This window comes from Toxorhynchites rutilus, chromosome 3, assembly GCF_029784135.1.
Source record: "Toxorhynchites rutilus septentrionalis strain SRP chromosome 3, ASM2978413v1, whole genome shotgun sequence".
NCBI lineage: Eukaryota > Metazoa > Arthropoda > Insecta > Diptera > Culicidae > Toxorhynchites > Toxorhynchites rutilus.
Genome location: NC_073746.1, coordinates 142,157,656 through 142,176,691, shown reverse-complemented (window position 1 = coordinate 142,176,691; position 19,036 = coordinate 142,157,656). Strand labels below are relative to the sequence as shown.

At 38.7% G+C, this 19,036-nt stretch overlaps 1 protein-coding gene across 2 annotated transcripts in view; it reads left to right on the top strand.

Moving 5' to 3' along the window:
- The window catches only part of LOC129778731 (diencephalon/mesencephalon homeobox protein 1), a 72,738-nt gene that overhangs the window by 17,219 nt on the left and 36,483 nt on the right, over window positions 1-19,036 (top strand). For both annotated transcript variants that reach the window (XM_055785811.1, XM_055785812.1), the window contains exon 2: window positions 12,914-13,037. In XM_055785811.1, the coding sequence (XP_055641786.1) occupies window positions 12,941-13,037 (97 nt within the window). In that variant the 5' untranslated portion in view covers window positions 12,914-12,940. The remainder of the gene's footprint in view (window positions 1-12,913; window positions 13,038-19,036) is intronic.

Here is a 19,036-nt window from a genome sequence, read left to right as displayed (position 1 = left end):
AATAAATAATTATCGCACCGCAAATGGAAAATGGGCGTAAATTATTTACGAAGATATATTGTTGTTGATTTCTAAAAACGTGTTGTAATTCTGCAAATGTTGCAGTAAGTTCTGATGTTTGCAGGCAATTTTTTTGCCGAGTATATCCCCTAAACCACTATGAACGTTTCATATTGAAAAAATTGCGTTTCATATTGAAAAATTGCTCTTTTCTAGCTAATCGATCAAAGTTTGAAGTTAATAAGAGGAGAACTCTATCGCAAATTATACCAGAAATACAAAATGCTATGCGTACCCCCGAAATGAACGATTCACAACTTTCGTTCCTAAACTGTTCCCGAATAACCAAGTTAAAACAATTTAAAAATAACCTAAAAATTTCAGCTTCCTAACCTAACCTAAATACCCTAACACTTTCTTCACCTAACTTAACTCCCCTAACTTCATTTCCGGACTATTAGTGCCGTTTCCAATCAACCGGAAGCCACTCCCCTTCATTCCGCGCGGCGAATGAGGTGAGATTGCTCGAGTCGAATTGCGAATTGCGTAGGCGAATTGCGTGACTATAGTTTGTCACTAGGTGAGATTTGAAGTCGTGTCCTCATATGTTATCGACTCGGGTATCAAAAAGAAGTTGAAAAGTAAGGAAGCTTCCACAATGAAGCGAGAGACTTTGCTAGCTCACGTCACTCGCCGCGTGGAATAAGGGGGACTATCTTCGTTTCCAAAATGGCATCGGCATACGATACTCGTCTTCCGCTTTTATAGTCCTTTCATCCAATACCCATTATTTAGAGGGTATCCAGCATCGTTGGTCATGATCAGCAAACCGGAAGTCAAAACAAAATTACATTTTCCATTCATCAGTTATTTTCACCCAGTGGGCCTGATTACGAACGTCACTTCACGGTGAAAACGGAATAAAACGCATACAAATAGCATACAATTCATTTCGTTTTCACCGTGAAGTGACGTTCGTGAACAGGCCCAGTACCTATATAATTCAGGGTGTATTTCCGACCAATCGGGAGTAGATTCACTGCAGCAATCCGCTGGTCGGTTTAAGACCAGCATTTTTTAAGGTGTCGAACTATAGGACTTCCGGTTTATTTTCTGTTTTCCCCTTTTTTAGCACTCATGAACCACACCGGCCAGTATAAAACATAGTTAAAGGGTGTGTCACATCAAATTGCATCACGGGAAAAACGCTGTGTAAATTTAATTTTTAGGAATTATATCTTCAGCTTTCGCTTATAATCAGATAAGAGTGTATAGATCACGTTGGCCATGCTTCACTGTCAATTTTTCGAAAATTTGGAAAAATGTCGTCGAACGAAAAAGAGCGTCGTGAATTAATCCTGTGCACTCATTTCGAGAATCCGGAGTTGTCACATCGGGATATCGGTAAGATGCTGGGAATCGTCCAATCCACGGTCAGCAGAGTACTAAAACGATACTTCGAGAACCTAACCATCGACCGGAAGGTGAAGAACGGCAAAAATTGATGCTCCGTCAGTGAAAAAGATCACAAGCGCGTAATTAAGCAGTTTAGACGTGTTCCGAGAAGTTCGGTCCGGGATGTCGCCAATAAGCTGAATTTGTCAAGTTCATTCGTCCAGCGGACCAAGCAGCGGGAGGGCCTGCGTACATACAAGGTTCAGAAGGCTCCTAACCGCGACGAAAGGCAAAACATAGTGGGGAAGACGCGAGCCCGGAAGCTGTACACCGAAATGCTGACGAAGCCGCACTGCCTGGTAATGGACGACGAAACCAACGTCAAAGCGGACTTTCGTCAGCTGCCGGGCCTGTTGTTCTTCTCCGAAGAGGACAAATTCAGCGTTCCGGAGGAGATTCGCAATCAGAAACTATCCAAGTTTGCCAAAAAGTACATGGTGTGGCAAGCGATCTGCTCTTGCGGAAAGCGGAGCGCCCCCTTCGTGATGACCGGCACGGTAAACGGGCAGGTTTACCTTAAGGAGTGCCTACAGAAGCGCTTACGACCACTGTTGAAGCAGCACGAGGGCCCGACCACCTTCTGGCCGGATCTCGTTTCGTGCCACTATTCAAACGACGTGTTGGAGTGGTACGAAGCCAACGGGGTCACCTTCGTGCCAAAGGAAATGAACCCGCCCAACGCGCCGGAGCTTCGCCCAATAAAGAAATATTGGGCGATTATGAAGCAGGCCCTCCGGAAGAACCCAAAAGTTGTCAAATCGGAGGCAGACTTCAAGAGAAAATGGATTTCTGTTAAAAAAAAACTACAACCTGACGTTGTACAGAACCTTATGGACGGGCTAAAGAGGAAGGTGCGAGCATACGGGCTTGGGCTCGAAGTATGAAAAATGGAAAATGCCAAAAATTGTTTAATAGTTTTTATTTTACTGTCTAAAATTTTCAAAAGGATCGGTCTACTGGGCGAATTTCTACAGCGTTTTTTCCGTGATGCAATTTGATGTGACACACCCTTTATTAGTATTCATTTCACTGTCGAAGTTGCCAAAAAACGAGAATTTTATGTGATAAATGGCTGTTGCAATCTAGGGGGCGGGGTCAGAGTCACCTTCCCCTACATAATTCCATTATATGTATTTTTTAAATTGAGAAGTGCTTTCTATATGGAACATGGATGATAAATATCAAAATTATGGCCAATTCTAATAGTAATTTATAGCATGCTACTACGCAAGTTTGGCAGTTCTAGTATGCTTCAAAAAATCATAAAAATGGTTTTACTTTTTGACCGGTTTCCAATGTAATTTTCTATGTAATTTAAGTAAGATTCATTTGTTAATTGCGTTATTGTGTTCCAAAAAGTGCCAAAAACAAATTTTTTGACGTAGGACTACGTCTTTCATCTCTATTCTAGGGTGTAAGTTCAAACTTTCGAAAACGAAAGCGTTACGCCGGAGAACGAGATTTTGAGCGTTAATAGCTCCTAAACAACTGAACGAAATTCCTTCTCAAGCGTTAATAATCCTGCTCCGGATCAATGATTCCACATATTGAGGCTTGGGGAGTGGGCACTATTTGTGCTGGGTATTTCCGAGGAGGAATCGATTCCTCCTTTGAACGTTGATAATTCTTTTCCGGCTAAACGAAGTGGTATGATAATCACTTTATTCGAAAGATGAAACGTCTAAGATTTATATGCTTGTTACTTATTGATTGCTAAGTCAAAGTTAGTCCTACGTCCACCTTGCGGTTATATCAAAGATATAACCCAATTCTAGTTTTTAGTGCTTTACAAAATCCACTGTAGTTCTGCAAATATCGCAGTAAGTTCTAATATTTGCAGGCAAATTTTTAAGCCTAGTGTATTCCCTAAGCATCCGTGAACGTTTCCTATTGATACGTTCAGCCGTTTTTTTTTTTGGATTTGCTGTTGAGCTGGTTAGCAAAAAATTGTGTTAGTCCAGAATATTCTTGAAAAAACAAAGAAAAATCGATTTTTTCATTTATTCCCGATATTGTTGCCCACTACACCTACACCCATTAAGATAAAAATATGTACGTAAAGTATTCTGATACCTGGAAGTTGCAGCTTCAAAATGATGCGCATCCCATGGATATGTGTTGATTTTTCACGAAGCTACAGCATGTCAAAAATGACTTAAAATTTCCGACTTCGCACTCTGTTCCTCTAATTTTTTTGTTGAGTTTGTGTGTAGAACGGCAGTGATGAAATGTCAATTTGAAAAATCAGACATTTCTAACTGTGCTTGTATTCTACCAGGCAATATCCCAATTGAAGCCTTATGTATCTTATGTAATACCGAACGGTTTCGTCAAATAAGACAAAAAAACAGGGTCTTTCAGATTAAACAATCCCGCAAAAAAAATCGAATAGCTGCTCATAATTTTTTTTTTCGCTCCGTCGATGGTAACACTGCATTCGGGACGATAATATTCTGCATGTGCATGGAAAATTTTGTTCACCATTTAAAACGCGTTATCGAAAAAGGGGTGGTCACATCGAAAATGTCCTAAACAAAGCTTTATTTTAGTTTTTTAAAAATAAAAATCGGTTAACTTTTGTAGAAGTTATTGAATTTACAAAGAAAACAAAGAAAAATTTTACTATCCACTATATCATTTTTTGTTGATCTATCTTTTTACAAATAAACACATTTTTTTCAGAATAGTTACAAGCTGATGAACTGAGAGGGCTCAAGAAAAAGTTGTGCCATAGCGTACACGATTCCAGCCCTTCTGATTATTTGAAACAAAAAAATCGAACAGAGTCTGGATCAGTAAAGATGCCGCTATTGCATGAACCTCGTACAAGTCAAAAACATGTTTTTTGACAAAATGGCACCCATTTGAAGAATAAAAGCTGTTTATAACGTATTTTCTTACGTTTCCGGATTTTTTTAAAATGGTAAAACTAAAAAATAATTGTCTTTTATTAGGTTCATGCGATAGAGAGATGCATAAAAATTGTATTCATATAAATTCGACATAAATTGGTTCAGTAGAACCGTAAAAAAAACAGGAAGTGGGTTATATCTATGGTATAACCGCAAGGGTGACGTAGGATTTTGTTGATCGTTGATTTGGAAATCATTTGTTTGAAGTTGAATCTAAATCCTTTCTGAATGAATGAATAAATGAATATTTGGGGGACTTCAAAAACGAGAGCGTTACACGTTGGAGGCACAAGGTTTTATGCATCCAATATAGGATACGAAAAACCTTGTTCTGAAGAATAATCTTCAGAAGATTTCCTGCTAACTGCACTTGATTGACAAATCACAAAACCAAATGTATTACATGGATATTTTATGGATAGAAAACATTCAAATAAACTCTTTCACATGAATGTATTTTTAAATTCCCAGAGGAACTGGCAGATTATTTTCAGTAACGATTAGATATTTCCACATTTTCCTCGATACTGGAAGCCACTGGTGGGCTAAATGCTAACTCGATAACCACCTGTTAATAGCACTTGATTGAAACATATTTGGACACAGTGTTACTTGGATAGAAAACATTAAAGTAAACTCTTTCACATGAATGTATTTTTAAATTCCCAGAGGAACTGGCAGATTATTTTCCGAATCTTTCTCGATGCTGAATGGCATCCAAACGGAAAGAATTCCGTGCGTGTATGTGTGTGGGTAGCGGCTGCTTCGATGGTCACCTTCTCTTCTCCTGAAGGATCGGCTTCTCTGTGCTCCCTCACAGTTTCAAACAAACTGCTTGCGTTTGTTTGCGGGCAGATCTCGATCCTTCGCCGTCAGGCACCCTTAGCATCGATGTTGTCTTGTCGATGTCCTCACGAAAAATGAATGCGTCTCACCACCAGAATATCGCTTAAGTATGCTTTTTGTGCGTGATTGAATCGAGAGAAGGTGTGGTTTACGAAGGCAATTTGGAAGGCAAACTAGAGGGGAATGAACTCTCTGAGCTCGGAACTTTCGGCGACTGAGCAATAATCGATTGCGTGCGCATACAATATTGGATACGGAAATATCCTACTGGTGAGGAAGAATAATCTTCAGAAGCTATCCTGTTAATTGCGATTGATTGAAAAATCACAAAACCAAATGTATTTGGTCACAGTGTTACATGGATAGAAAACATTAAAGTAAACTCTTTCACATGAATGTATTTTTAAATTCATAGTGGAACTGGCAGATTATTTTCAGTAATGATTAGATATTTCCACATTTTCCTCGATACTGGAAGCCCACCAGTGGTTAATGCTAATTCGATAACCACCTGTTAATAGCACTTGATTGAAACATATTTGGTCACAGTGTTAGATGGATAGAAAACATTAAAGTAAACTCTTTCACATGAATGTATTTTTAAATTCCCAGAGGAACTGGCAGGCAGATTATTTTCCGGATCTTTCTCGATGCTGAATGGCATCCAAACGGAAAGAATTCCGTGCGTGTATGTGTGTGTGTAGCGGCTGCTTCGATGGTCACCTTCTCTTCTCCTGAAGGATCGGCTTCTCTGTGCTCCCTCACAGTTTCAAACAAACTGCTTGCGTTTGTTTGCGGGCAGATCTCGGCTGCTTCGAGATCATCCCGGGGAACCGTTTGTGGCATCACTCTCCTCCTGATGGATTCCCTTCTGGCCTAAGGTGCACAAACAGGCTCTTGGTGACACCGTTCGTCCGCGCTTTCATGATAAACGAAGAGCTTCACCACAACAGCGACAACATTCTCCAATCGCTGTTCAATTAGAACTGAGTGGATTTCCGAGCGGCGCTCGCTTATATACCGATTGGTGATTTCAATAGCCTGTTTTGAAAGCAATTTTAAGACTATTGAAACAAGTTTTTGAATCAAAAAGTAACAAGTATAGAACGCGTAGACATTTTATCTTTCGAATGAAGTGTTTATCATACCATTTCGTTCAGTTGTTTAGGAGCTATTAACGCTCAAAATCTCGGTCTCCGGCGTAACGCTTTCGTTTTCGAAACTTTGATTTTACACCCCGGCATAGAAATGAAAGACGTAGTCCTACGTCAAAAAAAGTAGAACTTGAGATGTCTTGTACCTGGTGTATATATGGTGTAAATAAAACTAGTTTCGAGAAAAACTCGTTTGAAGTTATTTGTTACGGCCGTCCGATTTGGTCCATTTTGCTGTTTCATTTGTTGCCATTTTAAAGGTCTTCATAATTTCTCTCTCATGCAAATACAATTAACATTGTTGTGTAGAGTAGAATGATTTCTATCGAATGAATACTTACCCTTTGCCAAACAGCAAACAAATCGTTGTAAAATAAAAAGACATATAAAATGCTATGAACTTATTTCCCAACCCAATATATTCGGTAAGTGTAAGAATAGGTCGTAAAGCACGTTGCATACCGGGGGTGATTTGAACACCCCCTTTATCTCGAAAAGTACGGCTCGACTTGGATTTTTTATTGTATCATCTCCTTTTATTGTTGAACCGTATGTACCTAACGTAAAAATCCTGGTAAAATTTGTCAAGTATACAGAAACGGTTGAATTTGTGTATTTCGATCGTGTTTTTAAGGTTTTTCTGTTGATTCAACATTTCAATACTTCGGGTTGAACTCTCCAGGTTGTAAATTCTCTTGTAATGCCTTGGAACGAAAATTTTATTTGAAAATTATTATTTGAAATCTAAATTATGCTCAGCAGATTGTGTATGAACGCCGATCATTAGGAACGATTTTAGACTTGGTTCTATTTAAAAATTCTCAGGTGGTGATGAATTTCCGGGACTGCAACAGAATCAGTTCGTTTGGATTTCATCAAAAATATCAAAATAACAACTGAAGAAAATTCTTTATCAAAAGTTCTATTAAAGATTTATAATATTTTCCAGTATATTTATAATGTTTGGGTATTTCAAAGTTTTTCATCATTCTCATACATCCAGTGCTACTTCAGGATTGTATTCAAACTAACACATATTCTAAACGTCGCTTTTTTATTCAATAGCCAATAAAAACGTGAAATACTTTTTTCATAAACCACACGTAGGCCGATAGTAGAAGTATTGAAATGTTGAATCAACAGAAAACCTTATATTGCCAGTATACTGCCGCACAAATCGCTTTAGCGGTAGCAGTGGAACGTAGTTAGATTGCAGCCAATTTAAAATTGATGATTTTCCGATGCACGCTTTCGTCAACCTACGAATGTCGCCCAAATTTGACGACGCACGATTCAGGTGAAAAATGCATGCCTAGCGTAGCAATGATACATATATACTCTGCAATAGACCCGTTTCCCAAATCTGAAAATAGACAAATTAAACAGATTAAAATCGAACCCCAAGCGCATTACGGTGCGAGACGGCAACATAACCTTACCTAACCAGCGGAATATCCCGCAACAAACGGAAACTTGATTTCAACTGATCCCTCTCCATACATTGAAAGCAGCCGACGAAAAGCGGGTCATAACTTCACGGAAAGGATTAGCCTCCGTCCGGCCGTCGTTCGTACTCCCACTCTAATTATAAATTGTGCAGAACTTCAAACAGTTTATTAAATTTTATTGCACTTGGGAGCTGCCTTCATCGGGTCGGGAATCTGCGGAAAACAATATTGAAATGTGTTGGCAAATTATCGGTGCACTGGAGCCATCATTATGATGCCGTCCGGATGGCACATTTCATTCGGTTTCGCGGCCGTATCTCGTACCTCGAGGCCACTGAGCAGTGGACAAGTGATTTTATGCGGCCCGGAATTGCACTGTCTATCTGGCGTCCCTCACTCCAGCCTCCGCTCCGCTTGAACTCGAAACAATACATTCGGACCCGAAGTGGACGCAGCAAATTTTGCGCAGCTCGGGACTGAAATTGAAGCTGGCAGCTCACAAATATCGCCGACGCCCCGTCATATCCCTAGTGATGACGGTGATACATATGCAGATGAATTTGAATTATTAACTTAATTCAATTCAATGAGATCTAATTTAATAAACGTTTGGTTGGATATTTTGTTTTAAACTAGTTTCCTCACTCCGCAGTCGTCCGATCTCTTTCTAGACCCACTTCCTCATCACAATTTCGCACTTAAATGAATTTACGACGGTGAATGCGCAAATATTTTGGCGTGGTCAATTATCGCACCACCTAATTGGGGACTGACTGGCTGGGCGGATGAATTTGAGCGAGCACTTTGCATTGTGCACTGATTCTTGTGACTATTGTTTGTGTGAAATTTGAATTGTTTGTTCGACAAAAAAATGAGTCGAAATGTACGGAAATTTAGGTTGTACGTCATATGCTAGGTCAGGCCGTACATACGGTCCATCCAACTCGTGCAAAGCTCTTCGCACTCTTCAAGTGGGGCTGAAAATATTTCCATTCAGCGGAGAATAAAAAGAACAGATTATTCGGAAATTTAAAGCTGAAGTGTTTTCTTTCGCTCCTTTCCTGTGATTTTACTCACATATCCCGAGCCCTTATGAAACCCACTCAGAGATCTCCCACTTAAACGGTATTTTCACTCGAAATTTATCGCTGCCTTCTGATCTTATTTACTGGGGTTTGCGAGACGGTATTCAACATATCGCGGTCGTCTTCGTTCCGAACAATTAAAACCCCTATAGCAGTCCATGGATGTACACGATAAAATATGACACCGTCTGATGTCTAGAGTACTTAGTCAAGACGAGTTATTCACAATGTTTTTTGTTACCATTCGCAAAAGCAAAGTTTTCATTCAAACTATCAATGGCAGATTATTCTCTTTTCAAAATAACTTAGTCTTTAAGGTTTCCAACCATTGCTCAAAGAATATTATTCCTGAAAGCACGAATGTTTTCATGCTACCAACTTTGTGACATTTTAAAGACATTCTGCCACACTTTAAATAGTGTCCCTTGCTTGGTATTTTCTGGTCTATCGTGTTCCGCGTAATGTTTCCGCTTGGGATTTGCCAAAGTATACATTGCATTATGAATTTGATTCAAAAAAGAGCTAAATTCAAATACTGAAGTCTGAAATAAACCTTACGTTACTTCGTGAAATTCAACAAGTATAAGCTAAATTAACAGGAAAGCCAAATTACACGTATAAAACTCGCTGATCACATTAAAACAAACTTAGCCCAATTTTCTCGTGCCAAAAAAAATGTGTTGCCGCTCGGTGTGAAGTAATCGAATAAAACCAGTTCATTAAATGAGTAAGAAAATTGCGTGATTTCATTAGAGCGAATTACGAAAAATTAAAAAAACAACGCACATACACACACAAAGAAACCCGCAGCCTCTAAACCCTGAACAACATTTCATGCCACTCGAAGCACAAAGGACCGGGGTAAAATATATTGCTGTTGATCGCGATAAGGAAGGAACAAATTTGCTTGATTCGGTTTGCTTCATGTTTACACGCTGCGCTCACGAAGCGTGGCTTTGAAGTGTTTGCAACCATTTGGTATTCAACACTTCCTCGGGCTGAGTATTTAGGCTAAGAGATGTTAGGTTGGTTCTTTCCACCGGGAAAAATACAAAATATGTACACGAGGTTTTGCATCCCTAACACGAGCATGATGTCATCTAACAGACTGTGGTAGACATATGGCACGGGATCCTTCATTCGAGGATTCTTACCAACCTCCCCGGAAAATTCGCGGATAAGACCAAGCGGAAAGAGCGAGTGCTAATCACATGTTGTCAAAGCCATCGCTTCGCCGTGGCGAGCTGGCCAATTTTGTGTGTGTTTGCAAGCACCGAGCCAAATTCAATTAGCCGCCACCATAGATTGTGAGTAATGACTTGAAAAAAGAAGGGGTTAAGTTATGAGTCTGCATTATCAACTTTGAAATACCAACGTGGCGTGATGAGAACATCGCGGGAGGCGCCCGGCCGACCGAAGTCTACCAAATCGATTTGATTCAATTGAGGAACAACGCGTTGATAATGTCGCCGCCGAGGCCTCTGGTTCTGTAGTGTAAAGTATTCATCAGCAGAAAGCTCATTCGTCTTGATTAATTTAATTCCGTTTAATGGTATACTCGCTTGCTCATATACATACGCATACAGCCTCGATCGGACGTCGAGCAGCCGAGTGACTGATAAATTAGTTTTTATTACAATTAATTTATGAATACATTATTAACATCGTTTATAGTCAAACAATTTCATCTAAATTAACTTTAATTGAATTTCACGCTGTCACGTCGACCGACGCTGAACGCTAGAGAGCGCGGGTCGGGCCGACCGGGAACAAAGACTGAATAAGTGCGCAGAGCGGTGCTAGAGAAACTATACAAAACTTTTGTTTCCTTAGAAGCAATACATATAAATACAGCGCGGATTCGATTATATACAGTTTCGGATTTATTCTCATTGTATATAATCGAATCTTGTATATGATCAAGTCAAAAAACTTTTTTTTTCGTTTTTTAAGCATATATTTTTCATCATTTGAATATAAAAGAAGAATTTGATTTTTAATTCATCCCCTTCATGTCAGAAAACACCTTTCTCACATAAAAAAAATATCCAGAATATCTTAGAATGTTGTAGAGGATCATATTTGATGAAAAAACTCCTTCTACGTATATGTTAAAATTTCAACAATGCCAGAGTTATAGAACTTTTTTTTTTGTTTAGGACTCTGTTGCCTCGAACTAGCTCTACATTCAAAAGTACGCTACGGAAGACGATTCTGTTGCTTCCATTTGAAAGATGAGAAAATTTAATGTAGGATATAATTGTGGAACATCTAAATTAGTGGATTTAAATAATATGTTGGAAGTGAAAACGTGAAAGTTGGGAATTTTCAATGTGGTATTATTAATTTTATTCTAAAAATTCATATTAAACTTGATTGTTTCTAGCAATCAAATTAAAGCCCTTTATTCGCTCTACAATCTGTTCTTTAACATCCAATTTCTATCTTTGTTAATTTCGCTACAATATCGATATAAACAAATCCTGGTACAGGGAAACTTCGATATAACGTACCCTCGATATAACGTCACTCGATACAACGTACATTTTACCTCGATATAACGTACACATTTCCAAAGTGTGAAGGAAATTTTTTTTCAATACTTTTTTTCTGATAGAACAGTGAATTATCCATATTGTGATGCTAAAACAAGTTTTGTGCCTTCAATCAATTCCGAAATACAGCTGGTTTTGTGATTCCGGATTCTAAATGAATCAAGCTTTAATCAACAGTACGAAGGGAAACATCATGAGAAAGGCTGGGTTCGTCTTCTGATTGAAGTTATTCATTAACTTTACTAAAACAGCAACACAATAACGTATTATAGGCTACGTTTGTGAGTACTTTATTATGCTTCGATATAACGTACAATTCGATACAACGCACAATTTTGAAAGTGAAATGTACGTTATATCGAAGTTCACCTGTATATCTTATTTCCTAACAAGAATAAGACATCTATTGGGTGTTTTGGTCGAAAAATTATTCAGGATTACCTTGGCATGGGTTCCCTCTCATAGCTCGATTCCGGGGAATTCCTTCGTTGTGTCCCTGTTTCATATCCCTCCTATCCGATCTATAAACTTTTACTTAGTCGCGGCAATACATACACACACTCTTTACAGATACACGGACCAAAGGTTGTGCAGTCCACTGATGATTCAACAAGAGCCAAAGGTTTTACCGCTCATGACAACTCTACACGAGCTGATGATTGCGCCGGCTAGTGACCATTCTATCCTGGATTCCTCGAGTCGAGAAGACGCACCACGCTAGATATGGGGTACAGACTAGGGGGGCGTTGCTTAATGGTCAGCTGCATCCCAATAGAAAGTATCCCGTGTCGGGCACACGTACAGAGCATTGGAGACAGCAACATCACAATTACGAAAACACTTGTAATACTAACCTCGACCCAACCGCGATTAATCGGTTACATATTACTAACATAGTTATAAGGCAAAAATTGTCAAAATATTGAACTCCCGGCCCCGTCAGGTTGACGCCATATGAGCCATAATAAAAAAATATATTTTGGATAAAAAAAATCCTGGTGGAAATTCAAAAATCACGATTTTTAATACACTGTACTTATAATATCCACTCAAATCTACTTTAACGTTGAAAGGTTACATTTTTTTTCTTGAAATAGGTCATATTTGAAATATAAAAAAAAAAATTTGTTTCAAACTTTTGTATTGTATATACAGGCATACCTTTTTTGTGCGGGGGATAGAGACCGCACAAAAAAGTCGCATAAAAAAATTGTGCAAAACATCACCAGTAGCTCTAAAAAATCGTGTTCGATACACATTTTGAAAAAAACTTTTTTTGTGTGGTAGATAGGGACTTAAAAAACCGCACAAAAACAGGTTTTACTGTAATCCAATCACCTATAATCGAGTATGTAAATAATCGAGTCCGTAAATAATCGAGTCCGGCCTGTACATTTTTTTTAAATCTTGCATACGGTGGAAACGATATTAAGTCATATTTATCATTATTCTTTACAGCTGGGTTCCGCAACAGCGGGTCGTGGAATGTTTTGCTATCACTGTCCTCCATCACTGCATCCTGCAGGACCCCATCCGCCACGGTTACCTACGCTTGAGTACCCGTTCGCACCGACCCATCCATGTAAGTATTGCAATTTTCCCCCTGTTTTACCATATATAGCGATGAAGGATAGTCATATATACACAGAAGAGTGCCAATGGATGTATGAAAAAAAAGTGACCCTCGAATTTTCAAAGCGAACTTGATTAAAAATTTTGATTCCCACGAAAAACTACCCTATGCAAAATATCAGCTCAATCGGATTTCATTTACTAGTGTCGCACAGCAGTCAAAGTTTGAGTTTTTTGAAAACCAAAAAATCACCCAAAGGGGGAATAAAGGAAATCGGGGTTTTTGAAAAAAAAATGTGTTGCCCTATGTCTTCAAATTGCATAAAACGTCAAGATATAGTGTCATCTCGAAAAAAAAATGTTGTCAAAAATCGACACTCTGGGACGTTTTTTCGTTTTTTCGGAATACGAGGCAAAACATATGGTTTTGGATGTCAACGAAAATCCTCATATCGATTTTTCATACGGGACTCCATACGAAATGTTGATTCGCACGATAAAATACCCTCTGCAAAATATTAGCTCATACGGGCTTCATTTACTATTGTCGCAGATCTCAAAATTTTAGTTTTCTGCAAATCGGAAAATCACCCAAGGGTCTTAGAGTTGCATGAAACGTCGAGATTTACTGTTATCTCGTCCCAGTGTGTCGATTTTTGACAAAAAAAAATTTCGAGATGACCCTAGATCTCGACGTTTCATGCAATTTGAAGACATTTGGCATCAAATTTTTTTTTCGAAAACCCCGATTTCCTTTACTTTGGGTGATTTTTCGGTTTTCAAAAAACTCAAACTTGGACCGCTGTGCGACACTAGTAAATGAAGTCCGATTGAGCTGATATTTTGCATAGGGTAGTTTTTCGTGGGAATCATCATTTTTAATCAAGTTCGCTTTGAAAATTCGAGATGGCCATTTTCATTGGCACGCTAATACACAGTGATGGTAATCAAGAGTAGCCTAGCCTGAAAAAAATACCAACTTTCAGGCTTTCAAATGACAAAAGGAGCTAGAATCAGCGGAATGCACGTATATGCACGCTTAGTTCTGTCCAAGGGATTGTAGGACAAACACGCAGATGTTGGCATCAAAAAGGAATGGTCAGCTTTTAGATATCGTCCAATTCCTTTTCCACATTCATCAATTTCAGCGCCTCCAGAGAACGACTGGAACAACTCTTGGAACATCCTTCAGCTCTCACAGTTTCTTGAGTTCCACAGCCAATAGTCGGTCTTTGCAAATTTTTCGGCTGTGGCGGCTCTCCTCAGATATTGGTTCAGTGGAATTACGGCATCGATTATGGTGACGAAACGATGCCCGAGTTCACGGAAATTGAATGATCAATCCGAAAGGTTACCAATAAGTGCCCTGAATACACAAAAACTCTTTTTGACAAAAAAGTTATAAAAATCAATTTGCTTTACATTATGGTTGATACTTAATACACCGAAAATTTTCAAATAACTAAAGGAATTTCTAATGAAATTTAGTTTATTCAATCTGATATGTTGGACAAATCATCAGTTTGGACGACTGCTCACATATTCTAGGAGAGATGAACAGATATTTTGTTTAATCTCAGCGATTAATTAGCATATAAATTATTTTCATGTTTGGGGGCAAAGTGGTTATAGGTGAATAACAACCTACAATGTTCTGTTTACTCAAGCTGATATACCTCATCACATTCTGCTCTTGAAGAAGATACTTTTGTGGCTTTGACCCTGGATAAATAAAACCAAGCCTTATTATGCGGAACGTTATGAGTTTCTTACTACGTTTTTGTATGCAAGAGAAAATTAAAATTGAGACTCTAGGCGAAAAGGCCAAGCTTATTTCATAAATGTACCTACTGTAACAAATATGATTTAAACAAATTTGGACGAAAAAACGCATGAATCTATCCCAATTAGCTTGATATGTATGGGTGACCACTTTACCTCCAAGCAAAAAAAAAGTTCGATTTTTCACCTTTTTTTCTAATGATGAAAATTGTAGTATTTTGAATTTTTATAGTGAAAGCCGTTCACTATCTTGAAAACAATGAGTTGAACTATAATATTCTTCGAAAAACGGGATTTAAATCGGTATGTGGGCGCTGGAAATGGGCATATTCTAAGGGCGACCACTTTGCCCACACTTCCCCTAAACTGGTGGAAGTTTTTCTAGTGGATCGATTTCAACCAATGATTTGTTACGTAATCTTAGATATATTTCCTGTCATCGTACGATGTATTTTTTCAAAATATTGATTTTTGACGATATTTTTTGTAAAAAAAATGCGTTTTTGTCTCAAAAATCGAGACAAAACCATTCACCAAAACTTTATTTTTCAAAATATAAAAAAAAATCCTACGTACGATGACAGGAAATTTAGTGGACAATCTGAGAAAAACTATTTCATCAAAATCAAATGGAAGGAAGGAAGGTCTTGTATTATAGAGACTTTAAACTTTTGCAGTTCATTCGTCTCTAGCCTTGAGAAAGGCCCTTTGAAAACTCAACTCTACTCTATTACTCTACTCCAGCGCTACCACCTCCGCCCTCTTGCCTTGAGAAAGGCCCTCGCCGTCCAGCTCGTCCAGCAACGATGTTGTCCAGTCGGTGTCCACACAAAGAATCGTGAAAATCAAATGGACCGAACTTCCACCATTTTGAAAAACTTCTTCTTCTTGAATGGCGTAACGTTCCCTGTGGAACTTTTGCCGTCTCAACGTATGCATTAACCCTCTACAGCCCAGTCCCGCCTTTAGACGGGCTTCGCGGATTCTCTTTCCAAATTATCCAGACATCATTTTCAATGTTCACCCCCACTAGAACGTCTTTAGAATATTTTCGTCTATCACACATACACATTGTTTTTATGCTGGCAGCTTTCTGCTAGGAGTATTTTATGTTGATAGTCAGAAATTCGAGATAAAAGTGGAGTAGGTTTTTTTAGATAAATGAAAAACTTGGGCGGTAGAGGGTTTTTTTATTATTAATTCGTTTATTTTTACAGGCTCAGTTACTTAAGTTTAAAGGAGCCGAATTCTTAAATATAATTTTAAAACTATATATATATATAAACAATCTTCTTACATCTATGGTTAGTAAGGTGGAAAACTCGCGGTGTACTCGAGTTTAGAAGGGTGACATATTTTTAGGAGAAGGATGGGATATAAGGAAATTGTAACAATGTTGATGAACATAAGATAACACCAGATCTCGACGTTTTATACATTTTTAAGACATTTGGCATCGAAAACAAAATTTCGATTTTCCAAATTTCCCTTACAGAAACCAGTGCTTAAGAAAACAGTGCTTAAGAAAATAAGTATTGTTATCTAGCACATAAAACTTACAATTTATATTGTCCGATAAGTTTGTTCATGTTCAATCTAATGAAATATCTTTTTTGAGATTTTTTTCGTGTTTGCTATGAGCCCTTTAAAAAAAACTAATTTTGGTTTTACACATGGTAAACACGCACATACACACAAAATTTACCCATTTAGAACGGGTACATCCGTTCAGGATGAGAGAATGTATTTTCCATGCAGTCCATGGTGCTACTGACATGAAAAGCAGTTTGCAAAATCCACCCAACTGGGAGAACCCTTGAGGTCGAGGCACTGCTCTCCCAGTGGCGATTACTTGGTCCGATGCTCGTCATGGACAACGTGAAGCGAGAACCGGATTTGATTAACCAAAATTTCCGCCCGTGCAGACCACAAGGGGGAACTTGATCCGCATCTCCGAGAGGGCAGAATTACCCAAGATAATCTGTTTTCTAACTACATTAGTGCAACGTTAAACTTATGAATTAGTCACTAATTTGCTAAGTGGTTTGCTCGTGTTGAGCACGGTGTTAATTTTCTGGTCATATTTCGATGCTTCCGTTTTTGTGGAAAAACGAAAAATGTTATTTTGTATACGTTAGAAAATTTCCGAAAATTTCTCATACAAATCGAAGATAAGCTCACCATTGAACATGAAAGTAGCCGCTTCCGATATCGGGTAAATACATCTTCCTGATGTGCACATTTCGTTGGATATGTGTACGCATCAGCAGCGGATAATTAGATTTCCCCATTTCTGCCATTAATTGAACTGGAAATGTGCAGCCATTTCCGTCTAGCGTCAGGAATTCCTCTGCCCCGGCTACTCCAGCAGCTGCTGACGGATTTGCTTCATTGATCCGAGCTAAACGAATAATTCGATGAACATGAATTTCGCTTGCGGTGAGAATGATGACTTTCGAACTCTCCTCGGCTCATCCCAACAGCACCGATACCAGCATGTGGGAGTGGGAGACGAAGTGGCAACTTACGTCTGCCTTCTGCTGCTGCTGTCAAAGAGGATCGAAAATTTCGGTTAACAGTAATTTGATTACCAGCTTTTATCTTCTGCTACTCTAGTGGATTCTATGTACCACTGTCGGCTTTTTCCACTAGCACCCGTTTCGTGGTGGGGTGTTTTAAGAACACTGTACTCTTTCAACTGGAGAAATCTAATCCTGAAGACTGACGAACGGCGAACGTCTAATGGGCTCATAAACGATGATAATTCCTTGGCACGTTGGAGTTACGACGAATGCCTGCGAGAGAGAGCGAGTGATGAACTTGTCCAAATCTGATGGGAATAAGAAGATCTCATATTTCCAACATCACCGAACGAATCCTGCCGGAGCGCTGTGACGGTTCTCGGTTCGGCCGATAAAGAGAAGTGTTTTCTGTAGGTTCCAGATTTCCTTTCCCGATTTCTGGTAGGAGACTCAAATGGGTAAATCGAAACAACGTATTATACATACGCCGAAAACATTTCCGAAAATTGAATTACCTTCAACCCGCTGTCCGAGTGCGGCGTACTTCCGAGCCAATTTTCGTCCGGATCGTCGACGCAATGAGCGAACGGACGGATAACTCAATGCGTACACTGCGGATACTAAAAGAGATTACCTAACTACGACCGAAGGGGAAATGTGTGTATTTTATCGTGTCGAAAGTTTTTCTGCACATTTAAACTTCGTTGTTCGACGACTGTGAGCAAGCCTGATAGCACCTAATTTACTTAGTGATTCAATCAAATAGTGGAACGTAATTTGGCCGAAAAATGATACTTTTATGGCGAAATGAAATTAATACACGGAAAAAGTTGTTCTCTGAATCGAAACGAATTTTCGGTATATACAATTATGGAAACATAACGGAGAGAAATTCATCTTCTTCATAATTAAGGCAGAGTTACTTTACAGACATGTTGTCGAAAAGATGGAAAAGTGTTGGACTGCAAGGAAGTTTTATCTACAGTGATTGACAAAATAAAGTGCTCACTCATTTTTTTTCACTTCAATTTTTCTTTGTTCAAATAACAAATCGTAATCATTCCTAAAATCTTATGTTTTATGCTATTTTTGAATTTCATTCATGCTGCACTGAGAAAAATGAAAGTTTTTCTTATAGAAAACAAAAACAATTTGTATTCCAGAAAAAACAGAGACGAAAATTCGAGGGGCTGTATCCGAGACACGGCCGCTTAGGACATAGGACTACGCAATCTTGTTTTTTTAATTTGTTGGTTTATCATTTCGGATATTATTTGCGAATACGTCGAAATTTCATAAATAACTCTTCAGTAAAAAGTTTCGGGGACCCTGAAAAGGTTTAATGGCTTGCGTGGTTTTGTAGAATCATTTCGAGAAGCAAAGATTCTTTCTTGCCTTTGCGAGAACAATACACTAATTGGTCATATGTCGCAGTTTGTTTTTTTATACCAATGCACGCATTGCACTGAGTATCTAACGAGAGGCATCTTCCGTGCATCGCCATTCAACAAGCATCAAACACGCGTCTAACAGATGCACACAGTTGCAGCGATGAAAATGAAACATCGCGAGAATGACCGTTTATGAAAAATCGTTTCTCGACTCTCGGTCAAAATCGTCAACAAGGCTAGAAGCTTGTTGCATAAGAACAAAGCCGATGCGCACGAGAGCAAATACGAATATCAACTAAAAGTATGGAAGGTGT